The 26,394-nt window shown below is 40.1% G+C and overlaps 1 protein-coding gene across 2 annotated transcripts in view; it reads right to left on the reverse strand.

The window, feature by feature from the left end:
* Nucleotides 1–25,641, reverse strand: part of CDK5RAP2 (CDK5 regulatory subunit associated protein 2) — a 70,517-nt gene extending 44,876 nt beyond the window's left edge. For both annotated transcript variants that reach the window (XM_030286455.4, XM_030286453.4), the window contains exons 1-15: nucleotides 25,455–25,641; nucleotides 25,275–25,336; nucleotides 24,555–24,622; nucleotides 21,075–21,185; nucleotides 20,183–20,259; nucleotides 19,323–19,443; nucleotides 17,729–17,880; nucleotides 16,663–16,825; nucleotides 15,328–15,381; nucleotides 14,793–14,912; nucleotides 14,112–14,204; nucleotides 12,179–12,397; nucleotides 6,595–6,765; nucleotides 5,702–5,875; nucleotides 719–816 (exon numbers count right to left, since the gene is read on the reverse strand). In XM_030286455.4, coding sequence (XP_030142315.4) covers nucleotides 719–816; nucleotides 5,702–5,875; nucleotides 6,595–6,765; nucleotides 12,179–12,397; nucleotides 14,112–14,204; nucleotides 14,793–14,912; nucleotides 15,328–15,381; nucleotides 16,663–16,825; nucleotides 17,729–17,880; nucleotides 19,323–19,443; nucleotides 20,183–20,259; nucleotides 21,075–21,185; nucleotides 24,555–24,622; nucleotides 25,275–25,336; nucleotides 25,455–25,507 — 1,736 coding nt within the window. In that variant the 5' untranslated portion in view covers nucleotides 25,508–25,641. The remainder of the gene's footprint in view (nucleotides 1–718; nucleotides 817–5,701; nucleotides 5,876–6,594; nucleotides 6,766–12,178; nucleotides 12,398–14,111; nucleotides 14,205–14,792; nucleotides 14,913–15,327; nucleotides 15,382–16,662; nucleotides 16,826–17,728; nucleotides 17,881–19,322; nucleotides 19,444–20,182; nucleotides 20,260–21,074; nucleotides 21,186–24,554; nucleotides 24,623–25,274; nucleotides 25,337–25,454) is intronic.
* Nucleotides 25,642–26,394: the final 753 nt, after the last annotated feature.

The raw sequence follows: 26,394 nt of genomic DNA on the forward strand, positions 1-26,394 counted from the left end.
GCTGGCTCTGAAATGTTTTAAATACTTCATTAAGAAATTTGCAATTATAACAGTAAATTTTGTATAAAACATTTAAATTTCATCTGTCTACAGACTAAGAATTTTCTGTATTATAATATCTCTTTCTCAACTGCCAAGCAATAACAGGATACAGAGTAGGCTGCAGATTTCTTTCTAAATTGTTGTGTTCTTTGATTTTGAAAGGTTAAAAACCACTTGCTCCTGCTACTCTTTTCAATGCTTTACACTGAAAGAGTACTATGCAAACTTCAATTATTCTGTTTTGTTTAACCTTCTCCCAAATCTTACATATTTATATTCTCATCAAAATTATCACAGTGTCACTTTTAAGATAAGCATTATCTGTATTTTAGGAGTAAAAAATGGCAAATTGTCCATTGCACGAAAGTTCAGTACAATTTGGTTTTACAACAGATGCCAAAAAACAAGACCTAAGTATGGAAAATCCAGCTGCTTACTTTGATACCTAAAAACAGGGCTTATTTGAGATTCCAATCTGAAAAGAAACATTTTCAGAAACATTTAAGTAATTTAGATAATGGAAACTCACATAAATATTTCTCTTTAGAGACTGCTTCAGAGAGCTTAAAAACAACTGGCCAGAACAAACTAATCTCCAGTAAAGATGTACATTTTTTTCACAACCTCTGACTTTTGCCCTTTGAATTCAGATTATCCCCAAAACAGAAGCACTTACCTATCTGACTCCTTGAAGGTCTTCACTAGAGTAGAATAAATATTCTGTTCTTTCCTTAAAGCAAGGATCAGCTTCTCATATTCAGCTTCTTTATTTTCCTAAAAGAAAAGAACATGCTGTGCTTACAAGGTGATTTTCATGTCTATGGCCACGTGTGTGTTGTGTCCTGAAGCTCTTGTGAAAGAAGCTGAAATCCCAGTTTTCTGAACAGGATCACCCGTGCCCAGCACGGATCTGAGAACCATTCACTGTCCTTAAATCCAGCTGTTACTGAAGGAGGCAAAGACTGTTTCCCTGTGTACCCACCCTGAGTGAATCACACATCCCAACAGAGCTCCAGAATTTTTCTCACAGCCTCAGAAGTTTTTTGCATCCCCAATGAAAGCATCCTCATTCCCGAAGTTCCAAAGACCAGGAACAGCCTGGCAGGCAGCTATCCCAGAGGAGGGGAAGGGGAGCAAACAAGCCAAAGCTCCAAGCACACATTTTAGAACAAGTCCTTTTTGTGTTCTGGATAAAATTGGCTTTTTTGGGGTGAGGAGATCCAGCAAATTCTGTTCCAACTCTGAACAAGAAGGATTATATTGAGCCTCAAATAAAGGATGAATATATCAGACATTCCATAAGTCAGTTTTTTGCACACTACAAGCTGCTGCTTCATTCAGATGAAGAAAATGGTTTATCTGCAGTCTTGCTCACAGAAGGAATGATATTATAATTATAAGAATAAACATAAACTCTTATGGTACATTCTCAGTAAGGATCCACTAATTTCCCTAGATTTTTTTCACTCCAAAACAACAAGACAGTAACTTTTTCACCAGGAAGTAAAAAATGCAGCTATTTAATGGAGTATTTTCTTGCACTTACTATGTAAAAGTATCTAAGATATCAGTCATTTCCAAAAAGAAAATAGCTGAGATATTACAGCAAATTTAGATGTATGAATATCAGGCACAAATTCTGCCTCTGTTAAAGAATTTTTGGTTCTCTCCATTTTCTATTTTGATGGAAAACTGAAAGGAGGAACAAAAAAGGTGCCACAGCTGAGGGGGAATTTCAGCTAAGGGAACTCTTTAGAGATACTAAATCATTAGTGAACAGATCATTAACAAGGAAGAAACCTGCACCCAGGAGTTTTAAGCAGCTGTTATTATTCCAACTGCAATTCCTAAGGAGGAAATTGCAACCAAAAAAAAATTCAGCTACAGTAGAATCTCGTTAATTCACACTAAAGATGCAAAGACTGCTAATTTTAACAATTCAGTGTTCTGCAAAGTAAACAGCACAAAAGCAAGGACAACCGGTGTTTATTTTTAATTATTTACACTCTTACATCACAATATGCCAGCAAATATGTTAAATAATATTTTGCAAGTGTAATCAAGCTGTGATCAGTGATTCCAGTTAAGGTAACCTGCCTGGCAGGTCCTGCTGCAGCTTCTACCACTGATGCTCCACGTTGAAGAAGTGACCTTGCCTTTGGACAGTGCTCCATGCCCAGCTGCCATCACCCTCCTTGAGAAAATCTCGTTAATGACTGACATATTATTAAAGAAATGAAAAAGCTTTCTCCACCATTACTGTGTACCAGTCTAATTATTTTAACTTTGCCTGATGCTTTTAGAAACCTTGACACACCAGGCTGCAAACAACACAAAAACAGACAAGAAATGTACCTTCAAAAGCAGCTCATTTGTTCAATGATCTGTACACCATGATGCACTGATGGAGTCGGGGAGTGATTCAAAAATTTAACAGTACCTAAAGGCTGCATCTAAGAGACATTCCCAGGTTTTAGTGCAATTTAGACATTAAATACTATTCTGTATCAAAGTGCAAACTCCTGAGCTTCACATCAAATTTATTATCTAGATGAACAGAGGAAGAGCTCCCAGCAAAGCTGCTGATTGAGCTTAAAGAGACACAAAAACAGATGGAGGTGGGTGATCCAGAGGCCAGTAATAATCTCATGAAAAAATGTTAAAAAAGTACATCTTGCAGCCTAAATTAAGGAGTCTTACCAATGTGCTGGAATCTCAGCCTTTCAAGAACAGACATTAAGCAAGAAATACATGGGTTGTAATTTAAGCTGGAAAAGTTTGATCACAAACACTGACCAATGACGTAGACAGCAACAGGAAAAAAATTAATCTTTTCACTTAATTTAGTTATTTCACAGTCTGCTAAAAGTTCTAGTGAACTCTTCCATATGTCTGATCCAAACCTTGCAATTATTACTGAAGACACTACAGAACTCTATCCTAATTAAAGCTCTTCCTGAAGCCCTGGCAGAGCAGTGTCATTGTGCAGAGTTAGGGAGCACAAATGAGGGAAGGAATGGCTGCTGCATGAACAAAGTAGTTCCACACACAAACCCTGTTCCTTTTAGGATTCACATGTTGAGTTCTCCGTTTGTACCAAAATCTCAGTAACCTCATGAAATCCTCCCAACTCTTTCTGTGTAACGGGAGACATGAGCTGTTTCTTAATTCCAAATGTCACAGGCTATATACAAATTATTAAATTCTAAATTCAACTACCTAGGTAAAGGTTAGCAAAATCACGAGGAAGTGTTCCTGATTTTTTCAGAATCTTTCATGAATAATAAGGATGAGAAGATGCAGTATGAACATGCCTTTTTTTTTGTACATTATTACTGTCATTTCTAAATAACGCGTAGGAGTGAATTATTTCAATCAACTCCCCGACGGTACACAAAACATAAGGCAGCTCTGTAACTTAAATAGACTGTAATGCTGTGGGAGTTAATGAAACATTAAACCTCTTGACACATGGTGTGAGGGAAAATGTGTTAGAGGAGATAGCTGCAAGACATCCAGGACCATATTGCAGTGAAGGATTTATATTCCCGTGAAAGGAGGCAATCTAATATGTTAAAGTCTATATTTAAGTGTGAAATACTATTCTGAAGCAGCAGTGGTGGAAAACATAACTTATTTTCATTAAAGGTTCCTTAGATTGTAAGCAATGAAAGTAAAAGGTTTATACCCCCACAATAAATAACTTATTGGACACGTCACAAGAATATCTGGTTGCCTCACGGAATGTTCTCGTGCTTCCAACAGCCCTCAGGATCATTTCAAAATCTCTGAAGGTTAAAAGATAAATGACTGAGAGAAGGATATTATCTATACCTCCTCACTGATCCATCACTAGAATTTGATCATTTCTTCAAATTTCTAAATTCCTTGTCTGTAGAACACATTTAACTCAGACTTCAGAGATCCTCAAGTCACAAGTTGCCACACTCCCCTAATTATCAATGCCTCACTCACTCTCTCTAGACCATGACAGTGGCTCAAAAATCCAAACTCCAAAATCAGAACCTGTAATTTATCTTTCCTGGCCTGGCCAAGGCACCCAGCAGAGCTCTGTGTGTTGGTTGCTTTAAAATTTATCATTATATTAAAATAGAGTACCAAGATATGCTGAAAGGGAGAAAAGTTCTGTATCTCTCCAATCAAGTTCTTCAACTTTAAAAGATCAGTGAGGCTGAAGAGCCTGGTGTCTGTCCCCTCTGGTGGGGAAGATCCAGCTATGATTTGTTGAGAGTCAGTGCAGCACAGCAAAGCCATCCAAGAGTGCCAGGCAACCAATGAGAGCAGAGCTCTGGCTAATCTGTGTCCAAAAACTGGTGATTAATATGCCCAAATGGGTCCTCACAGGAGATAGGTGACACAGAGGCTGAGCTGAGAGGACAATGGGCTGTGATTAGCTATTGTTCAGTCCCCGAGTACACAGCAGCAGAGAATGGGCTGTGATTAGAAGGTGGCTCTGGGTGATTGCCTGCACTGCCTGCCACTGCTCCTGCCCTGCTTCTCCACCTGAACCCAGTGAGGGCTGCACAGGCAAGTCACTGTTTGATTTCCAGTCATTCCCTGTGATTTTCCATCCTAGGTCCCTTTGTGACAGAACTTGGGTCCTTGCACTGAAGTTTGTTGTACAGAAGGGGAATTTCCCCTCAGCCTTTCCCAGACCATTTTCTGTGTCTGCACATTCCCATACAGTGGGATAAATCCTCACTGCTGCCCAGGCAAACAGGGCTGCAGCTCCTTTTCTCTGAGCTGGTCACATAACCAGGACTCCACATGTTCACTCTCCCATGGTAAATTATAGTGCCCATTACATTCATCATCTCACCACCAGACTGTTCAGAATGTGACCCAAAACACTGCATTTATGTTTCCTTTGCCATTGGCTCCCTTTATTTTGAACTTCCTTGAGAAAGTCTTTTTAATGACTGACATATTATTAAAGAAATGAAAAAGCTTTCTCCACCATTACTGTGTACCAGTCTAATTATTTTAACTTTGCCTGATGCTTTTAGAAACCTTGACACACCAGGCTGCAAACAACACAAAAACAGACAAGAAATGTGCCTTCAAAAGCAGCTCATTTGTTCAATGATGCACTGATGGAGTCAGGGAGTGATTCAAAAATTTAACAGTACCTGACTTTCTTTTGCTAGAACAGAATGGAGAGTAAAGAGAGAAGGAAGTACTTCTAAACCTAGAATTTCGACCTCTCACTTCAAGTACAAGTCTTTTCAATTCATGGCGTCAAATAAAATGCCCTGGACATATTTTTGATGCCATATTTTCACTCCTACCTGTATTTATCCTCACATTCCATTTATCTCCTGTGGTCACCAGCTCTGTGCAATCTTTCCCCTTATCTATGCAAAGTACACAAACTCTTCTCTGCACCCCTCTCCAGAAATGCAGATATCCTCCCACTCAGTGAATTATGTCTGCCCTAACCACCAAAAATACCTATCTCTTTATGGCAGGCAAAGCATCTGAAAGTAGAGAATTTAGTGATGCCATATAAAATCATCAGAGCACAACACATGGTGAATTACAACATGTATCAGTCCACAGCTTTGAAGCCAAAGTCAAAATTCTCTTCAATCTGAAGTTAAGGTACTTACCTAAAAATGATCAGTTATGCAAAACTCACCTCCAGCTCTCTGACTATCTTGATAATTGACTGTTGAGTCTGTGCAGCACATTTCTCCTCTACTAAGCCCTCATTTTTCAGTTCAAGTTCTTCATTAACTCTTAAAAGGTTCCTGCACTTATTCTGGAGCTCCTGCAGCTCTGCATCCTTTTCTTTAACTGTTCCATCAAGTCTCTAACAAAAGAAAACAGGCAGTTTTATGTTATGTACTCTAATTTTAAACTGCAAAATATAAAACCTAACAAAATTCAGGAGAATATCCAAGGATGACCTGGAACATGTTATCTACGTGCCTTGCAAAAAGAGCTCAATTTAAGACACCAGAAACAAAGTCAAAAGATACACAGCTCTTCCCACCTATGCAACCTTCTCAGGACTGAAAAATGAAGTCAAGGCATGCACCTTTGTCTCCAGGTACAGAGCAACCTCAACTCCTACTCTCTGCATTGCTGGCTGAATACCATCACTACTTTTTTTACTGTGTGAAAACTGAGCAGAGGCCTGTTACCATTCAGGCAGGAACCTTCTTATAGAGGTCATGAAGAGAAAATATTTCAGTATCTATAACTATTCCTCAATTTCCACTTTGTGCACAATAAACTGAAAATCATGAGCACTTCAGAGCTTTTACAACAGTGACAATCCTACATAAGTATTAGTAAAGCTTTCTTCCCCCTCTGTCCACACGCTTCACAAAACCCTAACAAGAAATCCTGGTGAATGCCACACACTCTGTAATTATAGATCTGTTCTGCAAATACAGTATTATGAGAAGTGAAGGATTATCATCAAAATCAACAATAAGTCCAACTACAAACGTGATTTTGTAATAATTCCCCATACAAAATCAAATGATAACTTTCCATTTGTCATTTCAGAGTAAGTCTACCTACCTCAAGCAGCAGATCCTTGTGATTGACACTGTCTGTCAGCTGCCTTATAACAAGTTCTTGGCTCTGCAGCTTCTGATTGCTTTCACTCAAAAGAATATTGTAATGGTGTTCAACTGCTTTTTCTTTCTCAGTCATTTCACCATGTAATTTCTCTAGTTGATTTCTAAGGTCCTACAAAAAAAAAAAAAAGAAACTGAATATGCAGCAAATCAACCTTAAAGATAGTTTAAGACTAACAACCCACACTATCACTGAAGAATGTACTGAAGCCACTTTCTCTTGGCATCAATGAATACAATTAAAGAAAGAACAACTTTCAGATAAGATGTCAGTATTTTCTTCCATAAATCTAGGTTGTTGTTTACATGCTTTACATACAGAATGGCTGGTCTCCAAGGCTGTTAGGAATATTATGCACATAGATGTTGTCAGAATGAACATTCACTTCTGAATCAATTTATTCCCTGGCTAGAAATAGGAGAGAACTGCTTACAGGTGATTCAGTTTGTCATTTGCCTTTTTTCTCATCCCACCATGAAAATTGTTGCACACTGGTTACTTTGGCATCAAACAAAAGGTCAGAAATGTAAAAACTTTTTTCTTTTGACAAGAACACAAACTACAAATGATTAACCAGGTCAGTCTCATGATCAGAAGGGATGAACAGAACTTCATCTTGACTCTGGCTCTGTTAATTACTTCCTGCACCTCCAAGATTAGCTGCATTACCTTCACATCTTAGCTTCCCACCAGAGAAATGGGGACATTCTTCTAAATCATAGGAACAACCTCTTTCAATAACTTCTACACAGCAGCAAGTCCCAAGGACTCTGAGATCTGTTAGGACCAACAAGAAATGCTGCAAAGGAAGAGCAGCAGCTCCTGGGCTGCATTAACCACAATCACAGCTCTCTTCTGCAGCCCTGCAGATCTGCTCCACTCCAGCTGAAAATCCACCCCTGAAAACAAAGCTCTCTATGGGGTTGCAAAGTCTGGCCACCTGACAAAGCCTTGAGTCCCAAGAAGTAACACCAAATAATTCCTATTCCTTACATGCTGCTAGCACCAGGACAATCACTACATCTATGTGAATACATGAAATTATTAGCATGGAAATTATAGTCAGCTCCCAGTTAGAGTGAAAGATATTTAAGAGCACAGGACAGCACAAAAATTTCCATTGTGGCTTCTCTGTCCTTCCTCCTTCTCTCCCACCACCACTGTTCTGGTCACTTCCAACATTTTTGCTGGTTGGCTGGGGAGTTTCCACACTGTCAGCTGAAGGAGGCAAAGCTTGAAGAGACACCAGCCTCATTTTATAAACTTCTCTGCCTCTACTGCACAAATTGTGTGGAAGAAAAAGAGGTAGAAACTTGTAACACAGGAGTTGTTGACTAAAATTAAACAATTAAAACTTACAGGAGACTTAATACTATCTAAACTTCTGTTCAGACCCAAAGAACCAGGTAACATAGCCTACATCTTCAAATAAATGTTTGCTATTTATTCCCCAAAAGGGCCCATTTGTGAAGTAGCATGAGCCCTTTAAATAGTTTGCACATATGGTAGTCACTTATAAACTTTATTTTTACCTCCACTGGGATTTAAAATTTAATAGTTGTTTCTTATTCTAAGTCCAAAGAAATAGCACTAGTGACATTTTAATTGTAGTCTCTTTACAAACTGTTTTATGCCCTTTTCTTGACTTAATTACCTTGCTTCATGCAGGTTCACATCAAATCCTTAACATCACTTTATTACTTCAGTGTTTTATTTGTTTATTTTGCACATTAAATGCAAAATGTCATTTACAAAGCCTTTTGGTTTACTTTCTTCATTTTAGCTTCATCTCCAGGATTCAGCTAAGAAACACCTAACAGCTTCCAAAACCCTCTCAAATATTATTCAAAGAATGATTACACCCCAACCCTCAGTTCTACAAACTCATTTTTTTCAGGAGCAAAAGAACCACTTGCTTTTTCAGGAGCAAAAGAACCATGTTGATAGTGATGCTTGACTAAGAAAACTGAAGAACAGCAGAATCAGGTCCAAGTTTTGTCTAGATACCCAAACCCTCCAATATGTTCCTGTTTTTCTTTAACTGCTGCCTATAAATACAAACTGCAGTGGGAAGTAGTGCAAGTTCTGATAATTGCAAAGGCTTTTGGCTCCAAGTTGTGGAGCTCTTCAAGTGGGTCACGTTAAACCTATTCCCACACAGCACTGGAATTGGAAGCAAAGGATCAACAGCACTGATATCACATTCCCTGTGCTGCAAAGGTCACTCCTTGGCTTTTTTAAATGTTATTTTTATACCATCACGTTACTGAGCAGCTTTAACTGACACATCACCTGTAATTAAACTTCAGGAGACTTTTCATCTGGCCTGCAACTTCAAGTGACCAACATTGTGACTCTTAATGAAAACCATAAGGTTGAAGATGATAGACATGCAGAGTTAGAAAGATGCTGCTGCAACAACTGTACTCAACCTGTTACCTCATCCTCCTGGTGCACAGCAGGTACCTGGTGTACTGTCAGGTACAGAAACCAGGTTTCTGCCTTAAAACAGCACAACTCTGTAATGGCCAGGTTTATGGGAAGAGCTGGACTGACAAGGGATGTAATTGTGGAAAAAGTAGAACAGCCTGTGTGAGATTTGCAATTTGCACATAACTTTGCCTGTGCTATTTCTGCCCCCAGAACTCCCTAAATCCTTCCTAAGACAAGCTAAAGGTGAGACTGAAAATTACCTTCTTTGCACGAGCTGGAATTCCATAACACACCAAACTATCCATCATTGTAGCAGGTTGCTTGAACTCATTGACCACTCAAATTGTCTGGGAGAAAATCTATTGGTTTCTATACATTGACTTACAGGGGTAATATAGTACCAACAACTCTCAGAGCATAAACTTTGCAATTCTCTCTGCCAACCTTTTCCCCAAGAGACTTTCCTATGATTAATGATAGCTGAACTAAGAAAAATGAATGTGAAACACTCTAATATAGAAGACTGGAGCAGATGCCTCCCCCTCCTTGTCAGATGAAAACCAGTTTGGTGAATAATTAAGTTGTGAAGCTCCAAAACCTTCCTCTCAGGCTAAACAACAGCTAGGAAGACTAAATAATAAATTCTGCCTAATGAGTTATTATGCATTTCCCCAACCAACTGATCAAATATGAATATCTAGTAAATACACTTCAACAGTCTACATTTAGGCCTGGAGAGAGAATGGATATGTGAAGTGTTTTGTCATGTAAATTTGAACAAACTTCTCAAGGAAGAAGCACTCCATCCCTGTTACAGGCACAGTGCCATGATAGCCATGAACATCAAGGATGAGATGTTTATTCCTCACCAATAGTGTGTAAAAATAAAAGTCCAAAGTTTCTTGTTCCAAAGAGCTTTTAAGTATATTTAACAGCATCTTGATAGCGATGCTTAACAGCAGCTTTTGGAAAGTACAGAACTGAAAGAGCTTTTAAAAGCTCTTTCAGATACCTTTTAAAGTGCCATCCTAAGGCAGAAACATGGTTCAAGAACATCTAAACCCATTAATCCAGGAAACTCCTAATATTGGACCAAGTCTGTGATGTGGGTGATCAGCTCACGTGTAACAGTCTTATTTGATTTAGTTTCACCTTCTTCCCTTCCAGGACAGTAACGCCCAATTCATGTCCTGACAAACTGGGTTTACAGCAGGCTGAGAAATACATTTTAGGGGGGTTGTTTGTTGGGGTGTTTGGGTTTTTTCTTTTAATTAATAGATGCAAAAATTAGCATTACCCCAGTTACAGCACATGGAAATTTCTTTGTGAACGAGTAAAGAGCTAGGGCAGCAGTTCATTACAGATGTTGAGGGCATTTTCTACAGTTTATACACTTTTTTGCTAACTTTATTCCAACAAAATAGAAATGCTGATGAATAGGCATTTTGGAGCATAAATAGAACTGAGTTTTTAAGGCTGTCTTATAAAAAGTTTGCAGCAGATCCCCAAAGCAGTCTCCTCTTTGTCAAAGAGCAAAATCTCACAGCATATTGTTTAACTCCCACATATCTACTACTTAATGGGCAACACTTCACAGGCAATGTGGTTCTATCCAATGTACTTGCAGCTCTGAAATTGAAGCAGCTGTTCTGCAAGGAGTAGGAAATAGGTTAGGGATATAATTTTTATAAGACTGCTCATCTTTTGGCAGGAATGCTTTTCCCTAAGGAGCTCATAATTTACATGAAAAACTTGGACATAATGGAGTCAAATAGGACTTCTGTAACCCAGCTAACTTCAAATCCCCTGGCAACTCCCTTTTCAGTCCTATTTTTCCTGTCTTTCCTGTACAGTTACATCCTAGCTACCCTGAAAGATGAAAAAAAAATCTGAATAGAGAAGACAGTTAAATATAAAATACTTCAAATCAATAAATGTTCTTTGTGGCTGTTTTACTGACAGCAGCGATCTGTTCTCGCTCTCCTTAACCTCAACGCCCCGAAGAAATCTCAAAGCACACCAAAGATAGAGATTTTGTGATGGCAGCCAAACCACAGTTGACAATCAAACAGAAATGCTTTAAATTGGGAGTAGGAGGGGGAGAGGAATTTAATTTATTTGTAGGTAAAGAGACCCCTCTGCTGGTTTCAAGGAATAGTGCAGGAGCAGCAATTTCCATGTCTCCCTGCTTTATTAAGGTCCTTATTTAATAATGGAACCAAAACATCTAGTGAATAAAGACAGGCTCATTAAATCTTTTATGTAATTTAATATAGCAGGAGACTAATCCCTAACTGAGGAGGATCAGACTCTGGATGCAAGCAGGACTCTGCTCATTATGCAAATGCTGCCCTCGTGGAAGCAATGGTGAGAAGACTTCAGCAAAATCCACATGACAAAGCATTCAGGTGAGAAATGGTTTGTGTCAAAGCCTAAGCAGAACGTGCATGCTTTTTCCAAATGAAGGAGAAACTTCAAATTGGTCATTCACTTTGTTGCATCAGCTGTGAGTGCTGGGAGCAGGAGAGCTTATCTGAATGCCCACAGCAAGGTAAAACCCCTCAAGAGAATATGAAGTAGCAGAATTAATGAACAGCACCTCATTTTTATGTTAAACTGTGATCAATTAATCCTGTGCTTTGGGTCTTTTACAAACAGAAGTTATTTAATATACAGCCTTTACAGTGACCCTGCTAGGACAGCAGGCTGAGGTTTGGCTCCAGGTCACAATTAGAAGAAAGCTTAAGTAGTGAAATTTAAGATAATCTATAAACATGCAAGAAGAAAAATATGGCAGAAATCTGAACATACATCATCAGAATTCTCCCATCAGAAAAACTGGAATCAACAGTAACCATTTATCACTTTTAAAGGTTAATGTTTTTTTTTCCTAGGATCTAATTATCAAAATTATATATAAAATATTATTCTGTGCGGATTATGTGCCAGAATTTTCCTCTATCTTCACACAGCAAAAAGTGTTTTTCCATCCCAAAAGTTATTTAAAAACCTAATTTTGTTAGAAAAGGACCCACTAAAGCACTGAATGATTTCTAGACTTCAGGAAAGAAAGGAAAAACATGATAATAACATTAATGGTTTTGTCACTTCTGCTCTTCTGCAGTTGTGCTTCATCCAGCTCCTTCTCCATTTTCTCTCTTTCCAAATTCAGATCACTCAGCTCTTGACCAGTGACTTTAATTATCCTCTGCAGCCTGCGGTTCTCAGCGTCCTTTGTGAGGTTCTCCGAGCGCAGCTCTGCCAGCAGAGTCTCCTTCTCCATCAGCAGAGCCTGATAATCTGCAGCACCCTGAAACACAGAGCAGCATTCAGGCTCCAGAAGGGGGTTTTGTGGAGCTTGGAGTCTTCATTCCCACTGCATCCCACAACCCTGCCCCTCTTCCCAGTGTTTCAGAATTGGGGTGCAAAGACACAGTGAAATGACAAAACAGGGGAAGTGTAACACTAAAACCTTCCTCTACTGATGTAACAAAACTTTCCATGACATCCAGTGCAGGCTGAGGAAGTCTGAGGTGACAAAGAATGAGACAAAGGTTGACATGCAAAGGAATCCACAGTGCAGACAAGGTCATGGCAGTATTACTGATTCACAGAGCTTTAATTACATCACACTATTTCTGGAGTAGAGTCCAATTTCAATCTGGACTAGGCAGGAAGTTACTGAGTCTTTGATGGCATCACAGAATTAAGGCTGGAAAAGACCTTTAAGATGGAGTCCAGATACCAACCTGTGGCAAGCACATTTCTCTCACTCAGGATTTTTCATAGAGGTGCACAGAGAGAAATGAAAGAGAAAACAATTTCTGTTTCTGCTCCTTATTTTTCCTATGTAGAATGTGTTTAGAGAATTGTTTACCTAGAGTGAGTGCTTAATTAAACTCTGGTGAGGATTGTTTGAGCCTGATGGCCAATCCAATCCACCTGGGGCTGGACTCTCAAGAGAGGGTCACAAGTTGTTTTGGAGTTGATAGAGTCAGAGAAAGTAGTATGTAGTTTTAATATCCTCCTTTTATATAGCATATTAATATATTTTACCATAGTTATAATAAAGAAATAATTCAGCCTTCTAAATTGAGTCAGACATCATCATTTCTTCTCATTAAGTTCACCTGCATTTACAATACCAACCCAGCACCGTGCTCACCACCAACCCACATCCTCAAGTGCCACAGCTGCACATTTTTGGGGCACTTCCCCTTGGCACAGGCCTATTTTGTGTCCTCACCACACACGGCTACAAGTGGCCCTGGAGTCAGAGCAGAGGTGCCAGGAGCAGAGGCTCTGCAGCACTTTTTACTCACAGAGCTGCCTCAGCTCAGGGCTGGAGCTAAGGAGCAGAGTGCTGAGGAGCAGGACTCGCTCTGCAGTGTGGGCTCTGTGGACAGCAAGGATCCATCACACACATTTTAAACTCAGAACTTTTGAAAAGTTTCAGAAATCATGAAGTGCCTTTTCTCCTTCACACACACAAAAAAAAAAAATCACATTTTCACAAATAACATTCCAGTATTTTATAAATAGTGGTTTCACATTTATTGTATAAATAAATGCAAGCAGGTGTCTCACCCCCAGTTCAATTCTGCTAAGAGGAAGCCTGTGCTGGCACCATACTTTTGGGGAAAAAAAAAAAACTCAAGATAACCTCAGCTCCCCAGATATTTTTGTCTTTATTTTTGACTTATTCTGATATGTTTCTCCCTTAAAGATTCTCAGTTGGTTTTGATTAAAAAAAAAAAACCAAACAAACAAAAAAACAAACACAAAAAAAACCCAAAAAAACCAAGAAGGAGAAACATGGTAAGTTATTTTAACATTCTATTGTTCAAATAATTTTATTTAGGATTTTTTTTTCAAAGTAATAAACACTAAAAATTTTAAAACAACATTTTAAACTGATTTCCACCCCTCTGCTTTCAAAGATAGCAAGCACTGCCTGCTGTGTGGAATTACAGAGAAGGGAGAAGCAGGAATGGAGGAAATCACAACAAATTGCTTGTTCTTACCTTGAATTTTTGGACATGTGCCTTGTGAGTTGCCTCTCTTGCCTTAGCCAACGAAGCATTTAACTCTTCAATTTCAGAAGCCAGCTCCTCATTCTTTAAATAAAGTGAAATGAATACTATGTAGGAAGAGTTATTTTCAAGGGAGGGCAACGCAGTAATTTCTACCCCATCTCATTAAACATTCATCCAACTTCACAAAACACTTTCAAGAACACCAAATGCATCACAGTAAATATTATATAAAGAAATTCTTGCTGTTATACACTCACTAGACTGCCTATCACTCAAGTGAAGTATTTCCCACTCTTCCACACAATCTAAATTTCAGCTGATGTTGACCTCTCTCATTTCAGCTGCCTTTGACAGCTCCACTTACTCAACAACATGAAATACCCCTCGTATCTTCTAAGTGGTGCTCAGAGCTGATAAAAATCAGTATGCAACTGAAAACATTTTTTATCAAGCTCTTAAGGGAGGAAGATCCTTAACTGATACTTTTTCCTCTCTCCTTCAGCCCAAGAGCCCAAACTGCAGACAGGCAGAGCTGCTTAGAGAGGTGACAGCAGTGACAAGCACCCACTCGAGGCCTCCTCATGGTTACAGCAGCATCAGACCCTGTCACACACACAGCACCCCCCTCCATGGTACTTCAACAAACCAGCAACATCACAATACCCTCACCTCTTTTTCCTTTGCTTTTATTGCAACAGTTAGTCCTTGGATAGTTTTATCCCTTTTCAAACCATTCTTCTTTTCAACAGCAAGCTCATTTTCTCTCTCTTGTAGCTCTTCTTGGAGTGACTAAATTAGATTATGTGAAAGTTGCATTAACTTCCCACTAAGAGATACTGTAACTGCACATTAATAAGTACACTCCCCCAGAGCTCTTGGAGCTTATTACTCAAGATTACCAACATAAAATACAGTCCCCAAAATGAGAGGCAGTATCATAAAGAAGTGCCTGGAATATTGTATAAGAAGGGGGCAGGCCATGAGCATCAGCTTCAATATTTGATGAGTGTGACTATCAGCTTTAGTGAAAATTGCTTCAAACACAGGAGGGGTCCTCCTGTCATCCCAAATAAAAGAGAATTTAACAGAGGACCTGCTCTGCTTCCCTTGGAGTCAAGGCTTCCTGTACCTATGAAAAGATAACACAGGGAGCCCAACACACTCCGTAAGGGGTCAAGGAAACAGGAGCAAAACTGGAACTTACCTGAATCTTTTTTTCAAAGGAATTTCTCTCATTTTTTAGCTCCATTCTAAGAGCCTATAAAAATGAAACAGTTGTTACAGCCAATTTCATTCATTCTCAACACAAAAATACTCATTAACCATTAAAGAAAATGAGCTTAAAAACCCTGGGCATGAAATAAGCCAGTCCAAAAAAAAAAAAAAAATTAGAACAAAAGCCCTCAAAACATGTTCTTCCATGCATAAGACAGAACAACTGCCCTTGCTGAGTTAATAGAGGTGCATTTTTATGTGACATTTATCTTTGTCAGCAAGATGCTTTTATCAAGAGAGATTTTAATTAGCACTTTTCCCCAGGGAGGTTACAGAATTATTTGTTTTAAAAAAGTAATCATACATAAAAACAGAGTTGTGCAAAGGTATTAATCAGATTTTTTTTCTCCAATACTGCCCCAAATGATCATATGCACCCTGTCCACCTCCTGTGAAATGGTTAAAGATAATGCTGTTTTCACCTTGAAACACAAATGATCTTGTGAAACCAAGGGGGTTTTCCTAGCACAGATTGATTTATTTGCAAGACCACCCTGAACTGATAACTTTTACTACCTCTAATCAATCCGACCATAAAATATTCTTGACATAGACAAAAAAAGTGTGTATGTACTGAGCTGAGCAATATTAATTTCCAAAACAAAAGGGAAGAAAAATTCTCAGATGCCTGACAGCATCCATAATTAACTTTCTTAGTTCTGCCAGCTTTACTTTGAATAACCAGTAGGAAAAAAAAAGAAGACAATAAGCCTCAGGACCTGTTTCTACATTTCAGCTTTCAGGATCTGTTTTCCTGTTTAGGAGCCAAGTGAAATAAAAGACTGATTCTTCCACTTTTTGTAAGCTAAAGGGTAAACTTGCACTTTATTTCATGAGATGTTTTTATGCCTACCTCCCTTACCACAGCTTTTATTTCAGCCCATAACAGCAGAGACACTTCCCAAGAACAAATTCTCAAGTCACATTCTTAACTTTTATAGCAGTTATGTCATGCAGTGAGGGATCTATTAACATCTAGGATTTCTCTAATATATACTTCTGTAAAGCAACTGTACTCTATCTATTCCACAGGCACCGAGTCAGTGAAACACAACCTCCCACTGAAGGAATGGATAAATAAGGATGAATTTTGCCCACCAAGCCACAGCATAACCCATGAATGGTAAGGAAATGGAAAATGGTGGAGGAAATAATATTTTAAAAAACTAGTTGCTGTCACACACATAGTGTCATGTATAAAACCTTTAAAATCATTCCCCCCCATGAGATTTATAACATATAATTCATCAGGCATCTTCCTCACCTCTATCTCACTATCCTTTTCAAGCCTCAAGGCAATGGTAAGTTCTCTGATTTTTTCTGCTGGCAAGTTCCCATCAGAAGATCCACTCTGAGACTTTTCCTTCTCAAGGTGTTGAATTAGGGCTTCTTTACTTTTCAGTGACAGATTCAGTTGCTCTATAAGTCTAAAATTACAAGATTTTAAGTATTAATCTTGCACCATCTACCACCAATTCTCCAGTCATTGCAGTGAATCTTGCAGACAACTCTCCCAAGGGAAGATTGAAGACAATACTTGTAGAACTTAAGGAAGGACTTTCATAACCCTGGAAAACCTGAAAAGGGGCTCTAACTTTAACATAAGCAAACAGGGTTGAGCTATCTGCAAAGTGCTCATTCTTATTTTCCTCCAATACCACTTCAAATATCAACAGTTAAGTTTCAATATTTTACTGACATTGTCCTTTACAGTACACACAGAAGCCTTATTAATCTATTTCCTTTCTTAGCCCACACACCACATCCTTATGTGCCTTCAGCAAGTGTCTCTCAAGTAGTCAGTTTCATCTAAACTTGTATCTAAGTGGTTCTCATTTCACATAAGCAAGAAAAAAAAACAATCCAAAAAACCATACCAAAAACAAGTCAGGTCAGTGCTGTTGTCTTCTGTCAATACACATCTTCACACTCCCAGCATTCCAAGAACAATAATGATGTTTTCTGGCAGACCCGAGTGTTACACATGAAAACTTTGCAGCATAAGATGCCATCCCTGATTCCTCATGTTTTGTAACCTGGATTGTATTTCTAACAGTGTTTCTCTTCCCATTAAATTTACCAGCCTGACCTATGAGCTTATGTTTCACACATCCTGAGCCTTGCAGGCTTTCAGAGAACTTTTAAAGATGACTTTGCTCCACAAAGCACTAAACTGGTTGCTGTGTTGCCATTCACTGCATGGATGGCCAGCAACTCTCCTGTACCCAAGGGTAGGACCAAACTAATCAAACCCAAAGCTGTGCTGACTCTTCCCACTGTAACAATAAAGAATTGCAGCAGTTAGAAACATTACTGGCAACAGTTCTGACCTGTCTTTCTCAGCTTCTGTAACCTTGTCCACATCCTTGGCAGGGGCATTGATAATTGAAGAAAGTTTCTGCTCAGCAGCAATTCTCAGAGCTTTCTCCTTCTCCGTCATTGCAAGGGCTTTTTCCACCTCTTCTTGGGCAGCTTTAAGATTCTGAAATTAAAACACACAATCCTGATGCCTCTAAGAACTAAATGACCATGAATCTTTTCACACACTGAAGTTTCTGTTACTCAGTACATGTCAGGATGTTTAATTTAGGAACTTTTACCAAGTATTTAAAGTTCTTTTTAAATGCTTCTAAACTCTGTGTCTGAATTTTCAAGATCAATACACTTTCTGTGCTACAGAAAGAAGGGAATTCTGTTTCAAAGAAATAAAAAATACCCTAACTGATAGCAGAACTGGAAAAAAAGTACCCCTATCCTATGGTTTTAGATTTAGCAATTATAAAATGGTTTTGTCCCACTGTCCTCCCACTATCATAATAAATAGCTACACTTAAATGAAAGAGGTTAAAGAAGGGCTTTTTTGTTCAATAAAATTAATATTCCCAAGGTCACTGTAGCTAATTGGAACTCTCTCCAACATCATTTATAATATTGTGCAGGAATTGATAAAGTATGAACCACACATTTTTCTCTTGAACAGTAAAAGCAATGGAGAGAACAGCCAGAAATTTCACTAAACTTCCCCTGGGTGACCCAGCTCACAGAGATGGAGAACACCAAAAAAAAAAGACACACAAAACAACTTGCCATATACTAAATCAAAATTTGATTCAGATCTTCATTTTTACATTGCAAGCTTCCCTGCTGTGCTCACCCAATTTAGTTTCCTATGAAATAAAAGCCTCCTTGTAACCTAACAAGCCATTTTCCCCCTTGCCTTCACATCTAAACTAAAAAGCATCTCTTTGGAGGAGGGAAAGGAAAAGCTCCTTTACCACTGAACTTCTCCTGAAAAGCTGCTTTGCCAACATTCACCTGTCAGTCAAGAGCTCTGAAGGAAATTAATCTTTGTTAGCACTCCCTAGATCTATATAAATACATGGTGCTGTGTAAACCTGTGACTAAAACCACACTGCAGTGTTTAAATTCATAAGCAGAATAAAATGAATGTCAGAGGCCAACAGTTTCTTTGAGCTACAGAAAATACCCCATCTCCATGAGACCAGAAAATCTGCTCTTCAACTTATCAGATCTGGAAATCACCAGCCTGACTGCCTGATTCGGGACAGGGGAAGCAATTTAAGAACTTTTCTACCAATTCAACAGCACAAAGAATACTTTCAGAAATCCCAGCTCCACTAAAATGAGTAACAGGTCATGCAAATTCCCCTTTCCTCCTCCCTGAAGGAGCTCACTTTAAATGGTCTTCAATCATCCTTGTGGGTCCCTTCCCCTTACACTACAATTGCCCTGTAAAGTAACCAGAACTCAACAATAAATACAGGAATAAACTGTCTCAAGCACAGATAGTGAGGAATGAAAAAAGACATTATGAAAATATAGGTTGAGCAGAGTATCAAATCTCTGATAACTGTACAAAGACAGCAGTGATTCCTTGATATTCCTTCAGCTGTGGTCCCTCACCTCTTCCAGAAGGTTTATTCTGCCACTCAGCATTTCCTCCATCTCTTTCATCTTCTTCTGTGCCTCCTTCCCATGCTGCACTTCAGCATCACCACCCTGGGCCAAGCTTTCAACTGCCTTACTGCAAGACAATAACACAGACATAAATCCCAGTGCATATCAACGTGGAAAACATTTCAGGTCCCAGTTTCAGGCTGATGGGTTATGCTCAAGCACCTTCCACCTTCTCTGTACCTGCTTATCACTTTAAGGTTCAATACAAACATCTACAGACTATGCAGCAATTTGGGTGCTGTCTGTGAGCTCCACATAAAAGCCTTGGCACAGTGGATACAGAAGCATTTTAGATGTATGATGAGAAAGTGAAATATATCTAAAGCTTCCAAATACACTATAAAGTCTTCAGCAGAGCTGTTTTCTATAGGAAGCAGCACTGGATTAAACTAAAGACAAAGAGCTGCTGAGATCTCTCCATTTCCCTTTTCAGTATTTGTTAACCCCTTGTGAGAAAAGAACAGGCAGTGTCACCTTGCTCAACATCAGATGACCACTTGTTCATGACTGCCACCTAAATTTTGCTTTCTAGCATGACCTTGTGCAAGGTTCCCTTCAAAGCACAGCAATACCCTCTGAGCAACCTGGAGAGATCAAACAAAGTTCATCTGCTCCTCAGGAAAACAAAGAAAATTCCATTGCAACTGAGGCCCGTGGGGCAATCAACAGCTGCCAGCCTGGATTAGTTCTGAACCAGACATTTCTAAATAAGTGCCCTTTAGATCCTCCAATTCCTAAAGTATTAGGAAAAAACACATAGAAACAAATCCTAAGTAATGGACATGAAGAAATAAACTGGTGCTTACTAGGCCTTGATGAGCAGCTTCTCCCTCTCCTGCAGTTCACGCTTCAGACTTTCTATCTCAACTCTCAGCTCAATGTTCTGTGGCAAAAAAATAAAAATGTCTGGAAAGAACTGGAAGATCACCCATCCCAAAAGTTACTGGCAGTGTGTAGATTACTTTTTGCTTGGACCAGCAAATATAAAGTATCACTGGGATAAGAATAGACATTTAGCTGTTAAAAGACATATTTTGCAAGGTTCAAGCCTTCCAGAAATATCAAGAGCATTAAGGACCATTGCACTCAAGCAATACAAATCCCTTGCACGCACATTTAACTGCTCTTATAGGGAATACTGCACTTCAGTTTGGGAACTTCTAGGGTTTCCAAGCATATTTTTTCTTTAAGCTACAAGATATATTATTTTCTTTTCAAAACCTGATTTTATCAACAACAGAGGTTTTTAGTAATTTTAGAATTATTTTGTTATAGCCTGAGGAAACCTCTCATGATGTAATTGTACAAAGAACTCCTTGGCCAGGAAGCTGACAAACACCATTTCAACACATCAGCAATTACAAAAAAATCACCAGTGGAGAAGACCAGGCAGCAATATTCAGCTCCACCTGTGATCTACCCAAACATCAATTTATGTTCTTAACTACTGAAATATGCATCAAGAGAGACTCAAGTTTCCATCCCATTATGGAAAAAAGACCTGACAAAAGCACCTGTTTGGGTCGCTTAAATTTAAGTTATTACTAAAAAGGATAAGGTCAGAATTCAATAATCACATCAAAATTTCCAATAACAAAAAAAAAGACTTAAAAGTCAAGTGAAACAGGCAAAACCAAGCAAAACAAAACAAACTCTTCAAAAAGAGACATAGTTTCAGGAATGTTTCTAAATGCCTACAATTTTGTAGATTTCTTCAGTGGGACCATCAAACTTCTGCTGCATTCGCTCCTCCAGAAAATAAATACGAAGTTTCAGGTTGAAGTTTTCTTTTTTCAGATCAGCGATTTGCTGTGAAAGGAGAAAGATAATGAGAAAAAAGGGGAAAAAAGGAAAAATTCTAACCTCCGACAGTTTTGCTTTCACCAGTGCAAGACCAGAATTCCATCTCCTCAGCATGGTTAAACTCATACATACATGTGGGTGACACACACGTATGTCCAATTATGAAGGCGCTAATTAGATATGTAATAGCCTTATGCCCTTTGAACTATTCCCTACAGTATCAAAATACTGACTGACTTGACACAATAAGAATTCAGGAGAGATTTTTGAATCTAACAACATTAAGTAATGCTTCTAAATGATAGAACTTGAACAAAATGCAAGACACAATACAGTTTTCATGTCGAAACAGAAATATTTTCTAAGCAAAAGCCTGGGAAGGCAGCTTCATTAACAGGACCCAGGTAACTTTATTCATAGCAAGAAAAGCCACAAGCAAGCCCGATCAAACACCAATAAAATCTTTATCCCATCCCATAATTCATAGTGTAATTCTTTGGGGAAAATTGCTTATCACTTTTAACCTTCCTTGTAGAAGCAGTAAGTTAGTTGATGGTTTCATTAAAGAAAGGAGTCTTCCTCTAAATTTTTTTAAGAGAGGAAGCATAAAACATTCATTCAAATAAGACTCATGTCCCGTGCCAGATGCTTTCAGCAAATGGAAATCTAATATGTTACAGAGCTACTAATAAAATATTTATGTAGGCTTTTCCAGAACACTACAGTGCTATTTGTAAAAATTATTAGCAATACAATTTCCAAAATATTTGGCTTGTGAAACCCAGGATTACTTTCTTTAACTGCACTCAGAACCTGCATCTGCAAGCAGCTGTTCAGTTTAATAATCCCTGCCCAGAAAGCTGCCTCGACATTATTCACAGAAGTGAAAATCATCAGAGCAATTGAAAATCCTACATAAACTTTGTGGCTCACTCCCACACCCTGAAGCAACCTGTCAGTAAATCATTCCCAACACTCCCTGCTCATTCAGAAAAAGTCCAAGTGACAAAAACACTCTGAAGTTGTACCAGCTGAACTTCTAATTAGTCTCCCTACATTCAATATATTTCTGAGTCAAAATGAGAAAATAATTTCAAAATAACTCAGCATTTCACAACTCTTGTTACATGTATTTCAGTGGCACCAGAGATAAACCAAAGTGCTCAAGGGTAATATTTTCAAAAGGCAAATGAAACAGACTATGCAATCATAAACCAAGGAGTGAAACAAATGTCATCTCTGATGTTCAGTTTCTTGGATGAATGTTAGAGCACACAGACAATTTATAAGTTATTGCTTAATGGAAGAAAACATGTTAAATGTGAGAAAGCTCATACTGCAAAAAGATTTTAAAAGCAACCCTCTGAACTTATGCATTTGAAGATTCAGTCTTAATTCCTTTATGCATTTTGATTTCTGTATTTAAACAAAAGGAATGAAAACCAAGACGATTATATACATCCTGCTCAAAATATTCCACAGCATGAACAGCATGGCAGCAAATCCTAGCTCAGATGAGCTCTGTTCCAAGCCTGCATGGAGCCAGTTTTGTTCAAAAGGGATTTGTCAGCAGTGGCTGAGGTTTCACAGCACAACGGTTTTCAACTATAAAGGCTGTTTTAGATTTACAGCAAAACTCTAAGAAGGTTTGGAGAGACAAGAAAGAATCTCACAGATACTATTAGCCAGCTCCCTTAAGTGATACCCATGAACACCTCATTACCCATAACAGGGTCCTCCTCAGAGATGCTTTTCACTGTGCCCATGTAATCATGTTTTCTATAATAGAATGGTTACCTCCATATTGCAACAAAGTGGGCTCCATAAATAATTCAAAAATCTGCATCTCCAACATTGCCCAGCTCAGCACCTGCTCCAGGTGCTTCCCTTCCTACATGGATCCATCTTTTAGCCCACTTAAGAGTCATTACATCATCCTGTTCTCTCTGAGTTATGAGGCCAGAGCCCATTCTTTTCATTACATCCTTCTTATAGCCTGTAGGAATAACAGAGTTATAGAAATCAGTCTACTGTGTTTAATGTATATTCTTCTTCCTTCATGTCAGTGGATCTTTGAGCTTCATTACACTACTGGCATCCAGAGTTTTCATCCCAGGGGAAGTTTTACAGCTCAGTTTAACACGAGGGGTCTGAGCACAGCAGGATGCCAGACCTGTGGGGAGGGTCTGCTCTACACCACACAGGATACACAGCAACAGATTTTTTCCTTCTTTCTGCAACTTCTTTTTCCTGTGCCCAGGAATCCTGCAGACAGTAAAACACTAGCAAAATGTATATTCTGGACTGAGGTCTTTGGCACACATCACAGTAAGAGATTTTAAGCACATAGCAATGCCAAGGCAGTGTCTGTCTACCCCAGCCAACACACAGAAACAAGACAGAAAGGGAAATAGATACAGACTGCAAAAAAAACATCCTTTTCACCAAAGGCTTTCCAAAACAAGCTTTACATTCTGAGCAAAGAGCAGAGCTTTCTTCTCAGAGGTCATGTAAGGCCGTAAGAAACTGAAAGAGTTTGTAAGAAACACTCATTTCAAACACAGCATTGCCACAAAAGGTAGCAGCAGCACACTGAAACTGCAGACTCTTGGCACAGCCCAAAGGCAGCAGCCACAGCTTTTATCTCTAGCAATCATCTCAGAGATTTTAGACTGCCTTCCTCTCTACAGCTTCTTCACACAACCATAAATACCTTAAAAGTTTTTCACTCAAGTCCTTAACAGGGAAGTTGTCCTGCAACACAGCGCAATCAAACCATCCAGCAGACATAAACAACTGTCTTATTCAATTTTAAAAGCCTGTACAGTTAACATATTTTTAAAATCTAATGTTTTCCTTTATATTCTAGTAAGTGCCAAAATACTTTTATCTACAAAACTGTCACAATGATACTGGACTTCTACAACACTAGCATTGCAAGCACACTCATGCTATGACGTTAAAAGACATTATATTAAAGTCAATGAATTAAAAAGCCAAATCCCACACTAACCTAAATGAAAATAAACTTGATGCTTCCCTGAAATAAATCAGCAACAGATGTGCAAACCAAGTTCTGATGTTTCTGAACTGATGTTTGTGAGCTGCAGGAACTTCTGAGCAGAGGGTGCCAATTTTGTTTCACAACTTCAGCACAGCAGTTGACCACTCTGAACAACAAATTCGTGCCTCAGTTTTTGAAAGCAACACATAAGAAATGGAGGTTCAAGGCATGGACAGGGACATTCACCTGGTCGCACCTCCAAAAGATGCATATCAACTGACACAAACTAAGAGTCAACACGTCAGCCAGCACGTTGGAAATATCTTGGCCATAAATCTGTCACTGAGTCTTACATTAAAAGTTCTGCTTACATTTTCATAGTCCTTCATGGTCCGAGCTCGAGCTGGTGAGACTGTGTCTTCTGCCACATCTGGTACCACTAGACATTAAGTAGACAGAATAAGTTCAGACAGCAGAATCTCTCTAAGTAGGGCTTCAATTTGGCAAAGGTCTACACTAATCTAAACACAACAAAACCTTTAGGGAAGTGAGAGAGTCGCTGCTTGGCCCCCTGTTTACATTACGTGTCAGCACCTAAATTCCTTTCTGATCGCAGAAAGCTGTCTATCACTTAAACTCCCAAATTCCATCACCCACCTAAATGATGATGTACACTGGAATTCGGTTATGTGAGGTGTGCTGTCAAGAATAAATCCTCAGAGCAAGAACTGGAAGATGCACAGCGCACAGCTTCCCTAGCGCTGAGCAGAATGTGACCGGGCAGCGCGGCCCCGCTGGATATTCCAAGTATTTTAAGTACACGCCGCACAAAACCGCTGATCATCTTATATAAGGCTGAAAGCCCTCATGACCACAGGCGGCGAGCACACAGCAGTGACGGCAGCAGCTGTCGTGTTAAAAACTCTTAAATTACGTTAAAAAGCGCATCACTTAAAACCTTTTTTTTTTTTTTTTTTTTTTTTTTTAGCTTTTTGCCGCCGGTTTTTTTATCCCGCAGGTTTGGGGAGCAGCGCGAAGCACCGAGCCCGGCAGGGAGGGATGTGCGGGCTGCGGCCGCGATCCAGCCTTACCTTGGCGGCCGGGCGGGCCGGGCTGGGGGTCCCCGCGGGAGATGTCCGGGAGCTGCAGGGCGCTGGGGAAGAAGGAGGAGAGCGCTGAGAGCACAACGCCCGCGGGCTCGCCCCCCTGACCCCATCCGCGGCCGGGCCCGCCGCACGCACAGCGCACCCCCGCCCGCAGCTCCCCCGTACCTGCCCTCGAACGCCAGCGGCAGCGTCGGGTCCTCGCCCGGCAGCGAATCCATGGACGGGCCCCGCGGCTCCCGCGGCTCCCGCCGCCTTTGTGCGCGGCTTTGGCGGCTTCCCTGGAATTCAAACGCCCGCAATCGCTTCCGCCATCTTCGCGCCGAGCGCGCTGAAGCCGCCGCGGGGCGCGCGGGGGGCGGGCACAATGGGAACCCAACGGGAGCCGCCCTGTTTGATGAGGGCAGCGGCCATGTTGGCTGAGGGCAGAGCGGGGCGGCTGCTGAGGGCAGAGCGGCCGCTGAGGGCAGAGAGGGGCGGTTGCTGAGGGCAGAGCGGCCGGGCGCTGTCGGAGTGAGGGAAGGAACCCCGCGCTGACCGCCTGAGGGGACGGGGCGCCTGAGGCGGGGGACCGGGTGATCCCCGCCGCTGCCCGGGCCCTGCTCCAATAGTGCACCCGTTTGGAAGGGAGGCACCAGGCGCTGGCTCCTGCCGAGCCTGGCAGAGCCGCTGGAGCTGGTGTTTACCGCGTTCCCCGCTGCGCAAAGCCGTCACTGGGCTTGGCGGAAGAAATAAACAATTAGTTCCACGTTCTGGTCACTGCTCATCGCAACCGGCAGGGCTGCAGGCAGCTCTGTCATCATCCGCGCAGGCGGGTTTTGAATCATCTGGGAGTTTTTTTGATAAAGCAAAGTTGTAAGCGTGTCGGCTCTCCCCCTTTTTGTGGGAGATAACGCCACTACATTCGATATTCCTGAACATCAAGCTGAACGGGATAAAATGCTGCTGTTGTGGCCCCTCCTACGCGGGGTATGGCCAGGGGAACAGCGCCGGTCACAGGTGGAGCTCCGGACCCTCCTTGCTCTGCATCCTTTGCCTTCCTTAAATTCATTTAGAACCCGTGTGCAGGATTGAAATACCTCCTGGCGATATTTACATCATCACAGAG

This window comes from Taeniopygia guttata, chromosome 17, assembly GCF_048771995.1.
Source record: "Taeniopygia guttata chromosome 17, bTaeGut7.mat, whole genome shotgun sequence".
In the NCBI taxonomy this organism is placed as follows: Eukaryota; Metazoa; Chordata; class Aves; order Passeriformes; family Estrildidae; genus Taeniopygia; species Taeniopygia guttata.